The following is a 14,032-nucleotide window of genomic DNA, read 5'->3' on the forward strand; positions in this document are numbered from 1 at the left end:
CTTTTTTCCCCTTTGGCGAATGCTGTTGCAATCAGCAGAGTTTGGACTCACCAGCGATTTATTCTAAGCTGTCATCGCGTGCAGAGGCTGGGCGATCACCTTTCCTGGTCGCAGGTTGACGCTCGCGCTCTGTGCCGATATTATATGTGGTTTTGCAGCCGGCTGGAGGTGTTTTCTTGAACCTTAGCCACATAATATAGATGTGGACCCCAAGCGCGATGGCTGTTATTGTCCAATATCGCCATTGCACTTTCAGATTGGGCGTTACGTCATGCGAGGGGCTGAACGCGGGTTGAGAGGCAGACGAGATGTAGAGGCGTCCGAGTCATTGGTCCACAATCCAGAGGAGGCGGGCTGCTCTGCTGCCGGAGACTGTAATGTAATGGGCCCGTTTACACTGGCCGCAAACAGTGACGTCGGTACCATTTATTCCAGAGCTGAGGGCGCGAGTACTCCCTGCAGTATTCTCCTGAACGGCAGGTGTCGCTGTTTAGACACACCCGCCACAACAGCGCTGGTGTGCGTGTTTGCTCATATGACTGTTGTGTTTTTTCTCTTTATGTATTATTGTAGTCTACCTTATCATATAAAGCGCGTTGAGGCGCCTGTTGTCGTGATTTGACGCTGTATAAATAAAATTCAATTGAAATAGGAGGTGAAATCCGCAGTGGCGTGTCTAGAAAATTTTTGTTGGGGGGGCCAGGTAGGGGCACAGATTTGGAGAAGGGTGGCAGATGTAATTGGCAGATAATGTTAAAAACAATTCTACCAACCGTTCACCATAATTCAATAACCCTGTAAACCTAATAACCGTAACCTTATTAGAATGAGATTTTAACCACTACGGTGCAAAGTGTTTAGATACTGTGTTGATTAAGTACAAGAGATACAATCAGTCAGTGTTTATTCAGCATTCAAGGACATCAATATTTGCATAGTATTTTTACTGACATGTAGTGCACATGTGTTTTGGGCAAAAACATTTTTGAATATTAAAATACGAACATTTTTAACATACAATTGGCAAATTAGCCAATTCCAATGCAAAACCAATGCCTGTTAAAAAAAAAAAAAGAAGATAATCTTCTCACAAACTGGTGTTTGATTTTGAAACAGGAAAAAAGTGGAGAAACAACTGAAAAGACTAACATTTGAATAAAACCTGAAAGCAAGTAAATACTTTATATGCTGCCTTACTTTGGTAATATTGAGAACAACACTGGCTGATGATGAAATGCAGTCAGCTGGCATGGTGACACTGCCAGTATTAACCTGCAGGGCTGGACTGGGACAAAAAATTGGGCATTTTCACTACAGATTGGCCCACCAGGTATTAAAGCCATAAAGCCTTTGAATGAAAACAAATGCTGTTGTGACAGTGATGTACAGTCTTTTTGGTATATGTATGATTTCTATACATTTTACGTCAGATAAAAACTTTCTTCGCAAGATTCAGATAATTATTTAATAAAAGCTAGATATTTTAAATGAGAATAAAAAAGAAAAGTATTTCTTTATGCCCTCCTCTCCCTGTTAATGCCCTACCTGGCCCCCTGGCAACACTTTGCTAGACCCGCCCCTGCACAGTTACCAGCTGTCAGCTACATAAAAAAAGGATCGTGGTGTTATTTATCTCTCAGAAACAGTTCATAACTTCAACTCATTCCTGTCACCTAAAAGGTAAACCTGTTTCTCCATCACCTGTTCAGCTCTGATGATTCAGTAAGGACATCTCCTGGTTTCATCTTCATGTTTCCCTCTCACCACATATCCAAACCGACATCATGACCAGCAGCTTTACAGCTTTACAGCTGTGGCTCCAGCAAACATTCTAACTAAATAAATTCTAACAACAGCTGATCAAGCTTAAACGTGCTGCTGCTGTTTAGCGCGACATCTGCTGGTTTCCTCTTTCTGGCTCAAAGTGGGTGATAAACAAACAAGAGAGACGATCAGCTGATCATTGATCAGTTTCATGATTGAAGTAGCAACAGGAGAGAGAGGAGAGATAATGAGAGGAGAAGAGGCAGCTGTGCAGCGTAAAGACAGAATAACTCCAGTTTTGTGTCTTTTTCCATCCTAGCTGAAGTCCGGGACAAACTGCGTCTCTTCTCAGCTCAATACCAAACCCGTAATATTTTCTCTGAATGAGGGACCATTCCATTTTTTAAGGAGCTGTTGGCAACTCTACTAACTAACCTTATGAATAAAATAAAGTTCACTATCAGTAACATCATAGCAACCGAACATCTGTATAAACTTGTCATGCTAGCTCACACAGTATGAGGTATTGTAACTGACTGTAAAAAGTCAGCACAACGAAAATAAACTCCACCTAAACTTGGTTTATATCTGACCCAGATAGACTGCAGGTCATAACTTCTTACCTGAAGTTCAGTTCACCTGACACTCGGACTGGTGGCCGCCTCGGGGCTCTCCTCCTGCTTCCCCTTCCCTCATCCACCTGCTGGCCTCTGTGGAAGCCCTGCCATAGCCACCACCAAACAACTGAGTTATTTTTACACATCGACCTGCATCTTATAACTCATAACTCTTATGTTAAGTGGGGGAACTTGCACAATCGGTGGCTAACTAAATACTTTTTTGCCCCACTGTACACTCACTGGCCAAATTTTTGTTAGATACACCTGTTGAGCTGCTCATTAGGTCAAATACCTAATCAGCCTATCACATAGCAGCAGCTCAGTGCATTTAGGCATGTATACATTAATAAGATGACCTGCTGAAGGTCAAAGGGGATTTAAATGACTTTGAACATGCATTGTTGTTTGTGTCGGACAGGCTTGTCTGAGTATTTCAGAAACTGTACAACCATCTAACCGGTTTATAGAAAATGGTCTGAAATGGAGGAAATCTCCTGTGAGCAGCACTTCTCTGGGAAAAAATCACTTGTTGGTGCCAAAGATCAAAAGCGGAATGAGCAGATTACTTACAGCTGTAAGGAAAGCAACATGAACTCAAATACCCACTTACTTCAACCAAGTTATCAAGAAGAGCACCGCTGAAAGCACAATACGTTGAACCTCGAAGCTGATGGCCTAGTGTCACCTGCTGGATAGAGGTGAAAACACAAAGCAAACAATGTCTCTTTCATCTGTTTCACAGCATGCACGGGAACTGGAAACTCGCCGAAGGGAGGCAGAGGAGAGAGAGCGGAGGAAGCAGAGGGAGGTGCAGCTGGAACTGGAAAGACAGCTGAAAGAGGCTGTGATGGTAAAAAAAAAAGTTTTCCACTTGACACCAATTATGTACAGAGTCTTTTCTCCTTGACTTTGATCTTTGAGAACTCCAGCAAAATGTTGACTGTCATTATAAAATTCACACCTAGTCTTTAATGATTTGGAAAAATGGTTATGACAGTCCAGGAAAAGGTAATTCAGGAATAGGTCAGTTTATACCGCTCTGTTGGTGCATCTGTTTATGTAGCTGTGTGTGTGTGTGTGCATAGATAAAAGACAGCATGCAGGCTGAGATGCAGGTGAAGGAAAAGGAGGCTGAACAACAGAAGAAGAGGATCAGGGAGCTGGAGCTGACACAGCAGCAGCTGGAAGTTGCCCTTAATATGGAGATCCAGGCTCGGCTGGAGGAGGAGAGGGCCAGACTGGAGCTTGAGCGGTAACAATGGATTTCTAACTCTTATTATGGCCCTTTATTATTTTATTTGTGATGGAGATCTGAGATATCCATGAGAAGTATTAACATTTTCAGTTGCTTCTTCCCTTTTTCCCCTCCTTCAGGTTGCTGCAGGCTGAAGATGAAAAGAGGAAACATTTCCAGCTCCTCCAGGAGCAGCAACGTACAATGCAAAACCTCAGCCCCATACAGGAGCTGTCAGATGGCAGTCCCGATGAGGACACCCCCTCAGCCCTCAACTCTGCCTCTCAGGAGCTCCAGGATCTGCAGGCATCTCGCCAAAGAAGTCACCAGCGTCTGGAGGTGAACAAGTTTGTTTTGACTGGCTTTGTGAGCAGCATCTTATTTAGTGCTCTTCTAAAACAACACTGATGAAGATGCCTGCATGATTTTTGTTTCCAGGAGGTTCAGGAGAGGCTGAGGAATGCCAGTCAACAGGTACGGCACTGGAACATCCAGCTGAACCGACTGATGACCCCCATTACTCCTGCAGGTGCGGTATTCACTTTGCCTCTTTGCAGCACAGACTTCTGGAACAGAGTGTTAGTATAGTTAATAACAGTGTAGACCAGGGGTGTCAAACTCAAATACACAGTGGGCCAAAATTCAAAACTGGATCAAAGTCGCGGGCTAACTTTAATATTTATTGAAATATATTTATTCCTCCAGATATAAGAATGAATCTTTTCTTATGGACTCAAACACATTTTGCTGAAAAACTGAATATGGAACAAGCAAAGCTTAATACTAAACAATATATATATTAGCTGTATAATACCAGTAGGCCAGCTCTAATAGTAATTTGGTATGGCTTCGCGGGCCAAATGTAATTAGGTTGCGGGCCAAATTTGGCCAGAGTTTGACACCTATGGTGTAGACCATATAATCTGTCAGATAATTGCATTAAAATGCTACAAAAGGCACCTACCCCCAAACATGTCAAGAGATTCATTCAGTGACTTGAATGAAAGAATCTGACTCACCTCAAGTTAATTAAAATTAAAAATAAATCTTATTATGATTTAAACACGGAAATCTTAAAACGAAAAATAACCGCATGCACAGTTGTTACAGGCTGCAAACATGTTTTATACTGCTTTGAAGTCTGGGACAGCATCATAAGAGGCATAACTGATCTCACCATAGTCCCATGAAGACTCAAGATGAGTGTTTTCACGACTGCCATCTTGGTGTTTTGAAATCAGGCATGATGAATGAAGGGAAGAACTGTCTGTTAAGGTTCTCAGTCGTTCAGGTCATCGTAGTCTAAGGAGCTTGGAAAGAAAAGCATCTGGACTTCTTTAAGTTTCTTGAAGAGCATTTCACCTCTCATTCAAGAAGCTTCTTCAGTTCTCTGAAGAAATTCTGAACTGAAGAAGCTTCTCAGATGAGAAGTGAAACATCTTCAAGAAACTTAAAGAAGTCCAGATGCTTTTCTTTCCAAGCTCCTTAGACTGTAGTTAAACTTCACACACTGGACTTGTCAGTCACACATCCTTCGCCAGTAGGCATTCCCAGAATGATCTTTCCCCTTCTGACGCTTAGAATGACCAAATATGTGCAAAATGGACAATTCCACATGCCACCATGTCAGTCTTTTATTAAATATGACATGAAACAAATGACTGAGCCATTAAATTTGTCACAAAGGTGTTCACCTAATTCCAGGCAAATGGAATAGACTTCTATGGGACCATAAGTCTTTTTGCACTTTGACATTTGTTTTACTTTTCAGATCTGTAACCTATAACTTTTATACTGTATGTGTTTTGATCATAGGAGTCTACGGGGACTTACTTACTTTTAGCACGTTTAGCAGTTGATGTTGGCTTCTTTTTTCAGTACTGGAGCTTCCTGCTCATTGAAGACTTTTCTAAAAGGAAATGCTTAATCCAAAATGGCGTTTTAAGGGCTTGGATTAATGTCAATTTCAGCAAATATTCTTTCTTATGTTAAAAGAACATGGATCTCTGTCAGTGATAACTTCTGACTTTATAACTCAAATTTTAAGAGAGAGCTTCACTGCTAAGCTCTCATCTGTGTGGGTGTCACGGTTCGCTTGAGGACTCACACGCAGGACTCAGAGGCACAGTCTGTATTTATTACAGTTCCACCAGGTGTATATACAAACAGTGCAGGGGATAGTGCTATATACAAAGCGGTGACAGGGAAAAGGCTCTGGGGAAATCCAGGTAGGGAAAAGACACTTGCTCCTCTTCTGACTCTCTCTCCAAACACCGCTCGGGGGATGCAGAGTCGGGTCCAGGGGATCTATGTACAGAAGGAAACACACGTTAGAGGTTTTGCACAGGGAAGCAAAAGAGAACTTGCTCAGAGCCGGGCTGCACTGACGCGAGTCACACACAACGATCCAGTGATGAGTAGAAGCCACTCCCTGGCTTAAATGCTGGCTGCACTGATGAGGCCCAGGTGTTTCCTCCTCAGAGGGGCGTGGGCCGAGGGCGTGAACCCACCATGAGTTCCGCCCTGGCGAGAGAGAGAGAGAGAACACTACTAGTCAGCGGCCTGCTGATCCCCTGGCCGTGACAGTGGGGTTCAAATCCCTTATTCAGATTAAGATTTTATGTGACATTACATTGGCAAAAATTTAATTTACTTGAATAATGTGAGTATTGGAGTAAGTACTTGAGTAGTTTTTGAATAACTTTAATTTTGTAATGTGCATATTTTATGAATAATGATGTTTCAACACTTTAATCTACTGAATAAGTAAGAATTAGACTTAATAATCTTTTTACTTTAAAAAGGGAAATTGTGTACAATCTTTTATTCTCCAAAATGCACATAATAAAAATGTTTTGGGGAATGTATATGCTTTTTAAAAACCAATTGCTTCTTACTTGATGCATGCTATAACTTTCAGCAAAACTGAACTAAAATTTGTTAACAAGCTTACCAAATAAGAAATGTTTTGTGAATTTTCTTTGGAGAGCGACTGGAAAGCCGGCTGTTATCAAAGCCCACATGCCCTAAAAAGGAGGACGCGCTGGCCAGTAATGAGTTCATCACTAAGTTTAAGATAAGAGTTGATCAGAATAGAGGCGATGATGAAAGTCTGGAGCATCAGTTGGAGGCTGCCAACCTGTCTGATGAATCGTTCGAGGCCCAGACAGAAGTCAACAGACAAATATGATCACAGACATTTTAAAAACGCGAGTTGAGAGTTAAGGGGGAAAAATATTGTAATAAGTATATATTTGAATTGCACACTAAGATATAAAGTGATGGCAGCGAGCACAGTGTTGCAGGATTTAATTAAAAACACATCTGACTAAGACCAACTGAAATTTAGAGTTGTGTATAATAAAGTTTATTCATGATTAATAAAACAAATCTGTAATAATTTTCTTTCTCTTTTGTCCATCTGAATCTCGCTACAGCTTAAATAAAAGAAAAGAATGTGTTTTGAATATATTAAACTATTCTCTCTTTTTCTTTCTTTCTTTTTTTCTTGGTGGGTTTTCTTTTGCAATCAAACGCAACATTATACAATTATATAGTATAGTAAGAAATATCCTTTAACTTAATTTAGTATTTGTTTTTTCATTTTTGTTTTTATTGTTTCCCCTTCAGTTTTGTGCTTATAACATGTTCTAATCTGACATATTATGCAGTAAATTATTTTTGCAATAACTTAACAGGCCATTGTGGGAGCCAACATTCACTTATCAAAGACATATTTGTATATTCTGTGGGCTGCTTTATGGTTGTGTCATTTAGAAACATAAGCCACAACAGACTTCCACTGGAGAGTACTTAAAAATGTATTTTTATGTAAAGATCTTTTAATAACTACTATATTAAGAGAGAACCTATTGTTACATGGATTAATTGTACAAACTGTAGAGAAATAAGTTTAAGCGTGCAACTTTTTATTCATTTTTAACTGTATTAATGTTTTTATGTTAATACAGCCGCCTCATATCTGTTTCCTCAGTGTTTTTTAAACCATGTACTCCATCTATGAGTAAGAACATGAATAAATTCCTTTCCAAATTTGTAGTTCTTTTTTCCAACACACAGATGCAGGTATTCTTTTGCACCAAGGCGTTAAAGAAATGCTAAGAAAAAATGAAAATACTACGTTGCAACCTGTGTGTGTGTGTGTGTGTTTATATATCTGTATCTATATAGATATAGATATATATGTGTATTCGTACCCTTTTTTCATCATCTAGTTTCCTGTGCCAGATCTTCTACTGATCCACTGAGGCAGACATGTAAAAAACATGAACTAAAGCATATTTCTGTACCGTATATAAACAGGACTTTAAATCTTTATCAACAGCTACTTTAGAGGAAATTCTTCAATAAACTGCAACCAAAGGCTCAACTCAGAGGACAAAACCCAACCTGTTATAAATAGTGTGACACCAAACTTTCTCTTGTGTAAAGTTACAAATAGGAGTAATTATCCACAGAAGCTTTTATACATAATGAAATTATAATTCGTCCTGTAGAAATTGTACATTTAAGCTATATAGTTCCCTCTGTGATAACTCTGCTATGAATGCCTCTTATTAACTTTTATGCTTTTACAACCCACTATGAGCAAACACTCAGCAACAGTGGGAAGGAAAAACTCCCTTCTTGAAGGAAAAAACCTCTGGTAGAACCTGGAAATCTGTCTAAACTAGTTGGGGGTTAGAGCAACAGATGCAAGTCTTCAGATCATTTGCAGTGTGACTGTCTTTGTGCACACTTTAACCTGATTCAGTTTTCTTATTTGTCAAAATGCACCATGGGTAAAAAAAAACAAAACAAAACAAAATAGTAATGAAGGAGAATCCTCAGCAAAGATGAATTAAACAAGTTTTATTTTGATCCAATTTTACTTTAAGTAAAACACATCTTTATTTGATGACTTTAATGTCATCAAATAAAGACAGTTTTGATGGAGCTCCTGACCCAGCCCAAGCTCTCTATGAAGACGAGGAAAAACTCCCCAGGGGGCCAGATCGATGGGAAGAAACCTCGGGAAAGCCCATTCAAAGAGAGATCCCCTTTCCTGGGATGGCTGGGGGGGTTACAGGAAGTCCGAAAAAGCTAATTTTTTATTTATTTATTTTTTAAGATTGACCCATTCCTGTCCAACAGAAAAAAGAAAGGAGGTTACCACAATGTATCACACTTATATGATAAGGTGTGAATTGTGTGTTTGTGTGTGTTATCTTAGCCAGGGGTGAAGCTGGAGCTCCTCCAGTGTTGGGCGCTTCTCCGGGGCTGTAGTTAAACATGCCTCCAAGAAATTCTGGCATTCTTGAAAGAAAGAAAAGATCCAAAAGATGAAGATGATAGTTCTAGTGATCCAAGACATCAGTGAATCTGGAAGTGTGAAGTTTTCTTACCTGTGGACAGACGCTTTTTGATGCTCAGTTTCTTTGCGAGGAACCTCTCGGTACTAAAGTGCCGTGCATGAAGCGCTTCATACAACACCACTCCCATTTGCCACACCGTGGTGGGTCCACACCTGTAGCAGCTCCTCCTGTACCACTCGGGAGGGGTGTGAAGAGGAGTGCCTAACAAACAGACACAATTACAATTTCTTCTAAAACAAAAGACACAAATTGTTACATCTGTGAAAAGCAGGAGCAGAATATGTTACCATAGAAGACGCGATACAGAGATCGCTGTTTAACAAAGCAGCTCAGTCCAAAGTCAATGATGCGAACTCGAGGCACATCGGAGCCGGTCTCAATCAGAATGTTTTCTCCCTTGATGTCCCGATGAAAGATGTGTTTATCCTCAAGTTCCTTTACAGCATCAACTAGTTGCTTCAGAATGACCTGGAAAAGATGAAAAACACAATAATGAGTTAATGCTTTTCTGCCTTGATTGAATGCTGTACAGTCTAAGGCTCTCCCAGTCAACCTACCTTGGCCTTGTCCTCTGGTAAAGTTCTTCCATTTTCTGCTTTGTATTTTTGCAGGTCCACAGCGGGGACAGGTCTCTCCAGCACCAGGATCAGCTCTTTGCCAAGGTCGAACCACTCCAGCAAGGACACAGGTGCTGATATTCCCACTGACCCTTCTGCTTCACCTGCAAGTTTAACCATAATGGCCACTTCCACCGAGAGCATCTTCCCGCTTTCATCCTGAAATATTACAACAAAGTGGATGATGAGGAACGCCGCATTCAATCCAGTAATGTAAAACTAATTCAAGTGTTGGACGCTTACCGCCACTTTGCAGTAGACTTTATTTTTGGGAATGTGTTTGATGGCAACCTAGAAGACACAGAGCATTGGTGAGCATTTCCTCAGTATGACATAATGAAAGGTGGAAACACAGCAGACGTCTCAGTTTACGATATTATCCATTATCTGCGTTACTGCCTGTCTTACTACCATCATCTGAACACTTACTGGAAAACGATCTTCTATCCGGTAGCCAGAAAACACTGCTCCGCAGCCTCCTTCTCCGAGCTGGTGCTCCTCCACATATCTGGCTTGGAATTCACCTGAACAGACAAAACAGCAAATCTTGTTTTATTACAGCTGTGACACAAATTACTCTCCTCTGTAGCCTAAATGTTCCTTTTGCCCTTCCCCTGAATATAAAACCCAAGCTGCTTGCTACTTACGTTTTTGGTCTGCCACTGATTTTTTGTCCTGGTCCACATTCCTTTTTTTTTTCTTGGGTGGCTCTCTGTTGTCTCCCGTGGCCTTTCTTTTGCCATTTTTTGCGCACACCTGTTTGTTGTTCAAGTCTGGAGATGTGGAAAACACCAAAAGCACATCAGCTCACTGGATGATAGACACAAACACTAAACACCAATATCTTAAACCTAGCAACCACACTTAATCTACCCCCTTATTCAACTAATTAGCCTACCTTTACCAGAGTCCAACGAGGAGGATGCTTGCTCCTTGTCACCGCTCATATGGTCAAGAAGTTTAGCCCTCTTTGCTTTCTTTGTTGTGTCCTCTTCATCTTGCACAACCTTGCGCTTCACTCCTTTGACCACATCTGAGCTGGTGGAAGGACCAGCCTGCTCAGCGACCCTCCTCCTTTTCATTGGGGTCTTCTTTTCAGGACTGGCCTTTCTTTTAGCAGTCCTGCTCTTACGATCTATAAACGACAACAACACAGTGGTGAAAAAGAGTCCCCGACATCAAGACTGGAAGCAGTTTGATGGCAAAGAATTTGAAATTGCTTTTGCTTAAATGATCACAAGTTTAATCTTGGGATGAAAAAAAAAAACTGATCAGTGCGAGTTGATACTAGGTTTACTAAGTCTTAGATCTTGATGGCACTTGTTGGTCTGTTTTTACTGTTGAGTCCAAGAATAAACTTATTACATTATTTTACCAAAAGACCGGTAACCTTTCTTTGATTAGACATCTTGTATTAAAGCTATTTTCAATTAAACATATGATTCAATTGCTCCAAAAATGATTCACACAGTGTCAACATTTCTAGGATTTGGATTTTACCAGGATTTGATTTTATTATTTTACTTACCTTGATCTCCTGAATCTTTCTTATCGGCTGGAGTGGCAATTTTTCTTGTTTCCTTTTTCATTGTAATTTCGGAGACCCTTTAAAATCGAAAATGTAAACCGTAATGAGCTAAGATTGAGTTAATATTCCTTCAAATGTGCACCCTTCAAATGCTTGACTTTTCTAACTGAATTCTGTAAGTGAGCTTTATAAGTAAACTCTGGAAACTACGGCAACACAACATAGAATCTTGCCTTTCAGTGACTTCACTGACTGCCAGTAGTTCAAAGTAGTTTACAGAAAAACACTGGCAGACAAAGCCATAATATTTCATATAATTCAATCATTTCATATCAATTAAACAGTTTCTTTCATTATCTTTCATCATTTGTATAAAGACCTCATCTATGGATGACAGTATGAAGATTTGTGGTTGACCACACACATTATAATAAACACAGTGTCAGCTACATTGTCATCTGATTTAAAGTATTTATTATGTACATTTAACTGTCATGGTAGTGAGTCTGTGACCCAGTGTTTTGTGTTTGTTCATTTATATTCATTGATTATTCTTATGTATGTTTTTGGTTCTCTTTATTGTTTTCTTCTTGTGTTATATTCTTAGGCTTTAGGTTTCTGTTACTTTGCCTTGCCCCTGTGTCCCACGTGTCATGTCTAGTCACTCTTGTTTCCATGTTCCCCAATTTCTCCCCAGTCAGTCATGTCTCTGTGTCAACTCTGTGTCTTTGTAAAAGTCTCTTGTTTGCTGTTTTACTTTGATAGTCATGTGTGCTGTGTTAGTGTTTTCATGTCTGTGAAGGTTCTCAGTCATCTAGGTCATCGTAGTCTAAGGAGTTTGGAAAGAAAGCGTCTGGACTTGAAGTTGCTTGAAGATGTTTCACCTTCTCGGATGAAAAGAACTTAAACTTTGCTTGAACGTCTTCAAGCAACTTAAAGAAGTCCAGACGTTTTCTTTCTAAGCTCCTTAGACTATGTTAGTGTTTTCAGTTTTCCTTCCCCATGGTCTTGTTGTTTGTGATTTCTCGCAGCTGTGCTCTCATCCTGTGTCTTATTCCCTCATTTATCCCTCTGTGTATTTAAGCCCATTGTTTTCCTCTGTTTGCTGTTGGGTTATCTGTGTATCATCCATGACAATTAAATGAAATAGCAAATGCAACTACAATTTCAATGAGATTCATTCCTGGCATTCTACTGCGGTGGCTGAAAGTAGACACCAAGCATTATCACTGTAACTGATGTAAATATTGGACTTGGAGGGGATTCGTCTGATAGACTGATGCAAACATTACTGTGAGGAAATTTTTGAATCTCCCAATTTTCTTTCTTTCTGAAAGAAAGAAAGTTGGTTACTGTATCACATTTGTATGGCAAGATGTGAATTCAGTATGCGTGTGTGTTTGTGTCAGAGAGGAGTTTATCTGAGCCAGGGGTAAAGCAGGAGGTCCTCCAGCATTGGGCACTTCTCCAGGACTTTGTTAAAACTTGTTTTCAAGACGTCTGAAATGAAAGAAGGACAAGAGATATCGAGATGATAATTCCAGTGATCCAAGCGATCACATTGATTTTCTGCAAAATTTTCTTTTTGAGAGTCATTCGGCTGGGCAGGGGGTATAACACATCTGCAATGCAGCAACATCTGCTCTCTGGGCCTGTGTGAGAGTGTTATCTCAATGGCGGGAATGAGGATGTTGGAATTTGGCATCTCAGGCACCAACTCATCTCTTTCCTTAACCGGGCTCACCAGAGATTGGTTTCAGCCTCTCTCCATGCTTTAAGGAGGTTGAGTTGATAAATCTGACTGGCCCCTCCCCTGTCTGACCCTATCTCTTCATAGTCAACACCAATGTTCTCACCGTGTGACCATGAACGGTCCTTACCACTTGGCAAGTAATTTCGAGCTAGAAGAAGGGAGTAAGACAAGCACTTTATGTCCCTGTGAAAATACAACTACATTTTATCAAATATCACTAAGCAGTCCTTACCTTTAAATACAGCCTGGTTTCTTTCTCTTTCTTTCTATATCTCTGAGTGAAGTTAGCTCTCATTCTTTCTCTTCCTGTGAAATACAGCAAGTAGAGCTTTAGATAGCAACACACTGTGACACAGTTAGTGTTTGTTGAGGTGATAGAAATGCTGCATTTGAAATTACCTGACACAACATTTTACTCCCTTTTATGTTCACTCCTTTTTTTCTGAAGTACCGCAAATTATGGGCACGTGGGGTTGTTCTGGTGTTGTGCTAAAAATAAATAAATCAAAACTACAGTACATGGTTTGTTCTTTCATCTCTTTTTATGCGACATCCTCTACTGATTAAAACACGACTGCCTTTCACTGTTTAGGCTCAAATCTCATTGTTTGAAGGCCTGCAGTGACGTGAAATATTAACTTCCCCCAAATGCGTTAAACCCAAAGTAACGAGTTTGTTTTGAAAATATACGGAGTGGAAACTACAGATATTTGTAGTTTTGCACGTCTTTCTTCCTCCACCAGAGGCCATAGGCGCTGTCGATCTTGTATGTCCTCCTGCAGCAACATCTCTGTGAAGCTGATGCCTTCTTGCTTGCAGGTTGAAGAATCTTTGGTGCGCCTCCACAATTCTTCTTTAATTCGCCTCTGTGTGAATAGAATAATGATGTTTCTGTTTCTGCCATCAACTTGTTTCCCTAAGCGGTGGACAATATCAACAGCCTCTTCTAAGTTCAAGTCAGGGGCAATCTTCTGAAGCGTTTGCAAAACCTTCACTCTAATGTTTTCGTCTTTGTCTTCCTTCACCCCTTTCAGTTTTAGGCACCACCTCATTCGGTAGCGCTCTTGTTCTCTCACTCTTCTTTTCAAGTCTTCGTTTTCTTTAAGCAGCAGTTCATTCGCATTTGCCAGTTTAACAACTT

At 40.3% G+C, this 14,032-nt stretch overlaps 2 protein-coding genes across 2 annotated transcripts; one reads left to right on the forward strand and one right to left on the reverse strand.

The window, feature by feature from the left end:
• The first annotated feature begins 271 nt into the window (after positions 1 to 271).
• On the forward strand, positions 272 to 4,026 carry LOC146629291 (uncharacterized). Its single transcript, XM_085357126.1, has 4 exons — positions 272 to 379; positions 3,127 to 3,234; positions 3,470 to 3,636; positions 3,759 to 4,026. Exons 1-4 carry the CDS (start codon positions 272 to 274, stop codon positions 4,024 to 4,026), a joined length of 651 nt encoding a protein of 216 aa, XP_085213252.1.
• Positions 4,027 to 8,815: 4,789 nt separating this feature from the next.
• LOC146629292 (serine/threonine-protein kinase pim-1-like) lies at positions 8,816 to 11,199 on the reverse strand. Its single transcript, XM_085358474.1, has 9 exons — positions 11,139 to 11,199; positions 10,509 to 10,745; positions 10,258 to 10,383; positions 10,040 to 10,134; positions 9,854 to 9,901; positions 9,551 to 9,769; positions 9,281 to 9,461; positions 9,024 to 9,194; positions 8,816 to 8,934 (listed from the first exon to the last, which is right to left on the reverse strand). The coding sequence occupies exons 1-9, from the start codon at positions 11,197 to 11,199 to the stop codon at positions 8,843 to 8,845; spliced, it is 1,230 nt and encodes a 409-aa protein (XP_085214600.1). The 3' UTR covers positions 8,816 to 8,842.
• Positions 11,200 to 14,032: the final 2,833 nt, after the last annotated feature.

This window comes from Diplotaxodon limnothrissa, linkage group LG7, assembly GCF_057381915.1.
Source record: "Diplotaxodon limnothrissa isolate DT_005_m linkage group LG7, D_limnothrissa_male_GT1.1, whole genome shotgun sequence".
NCBI lineage: Eukaryota > Metazoa > Chordata > Actinopteri > Cichliformes > Cichlidae > Diplotaxodon > Diplotaxodon limnothrissa.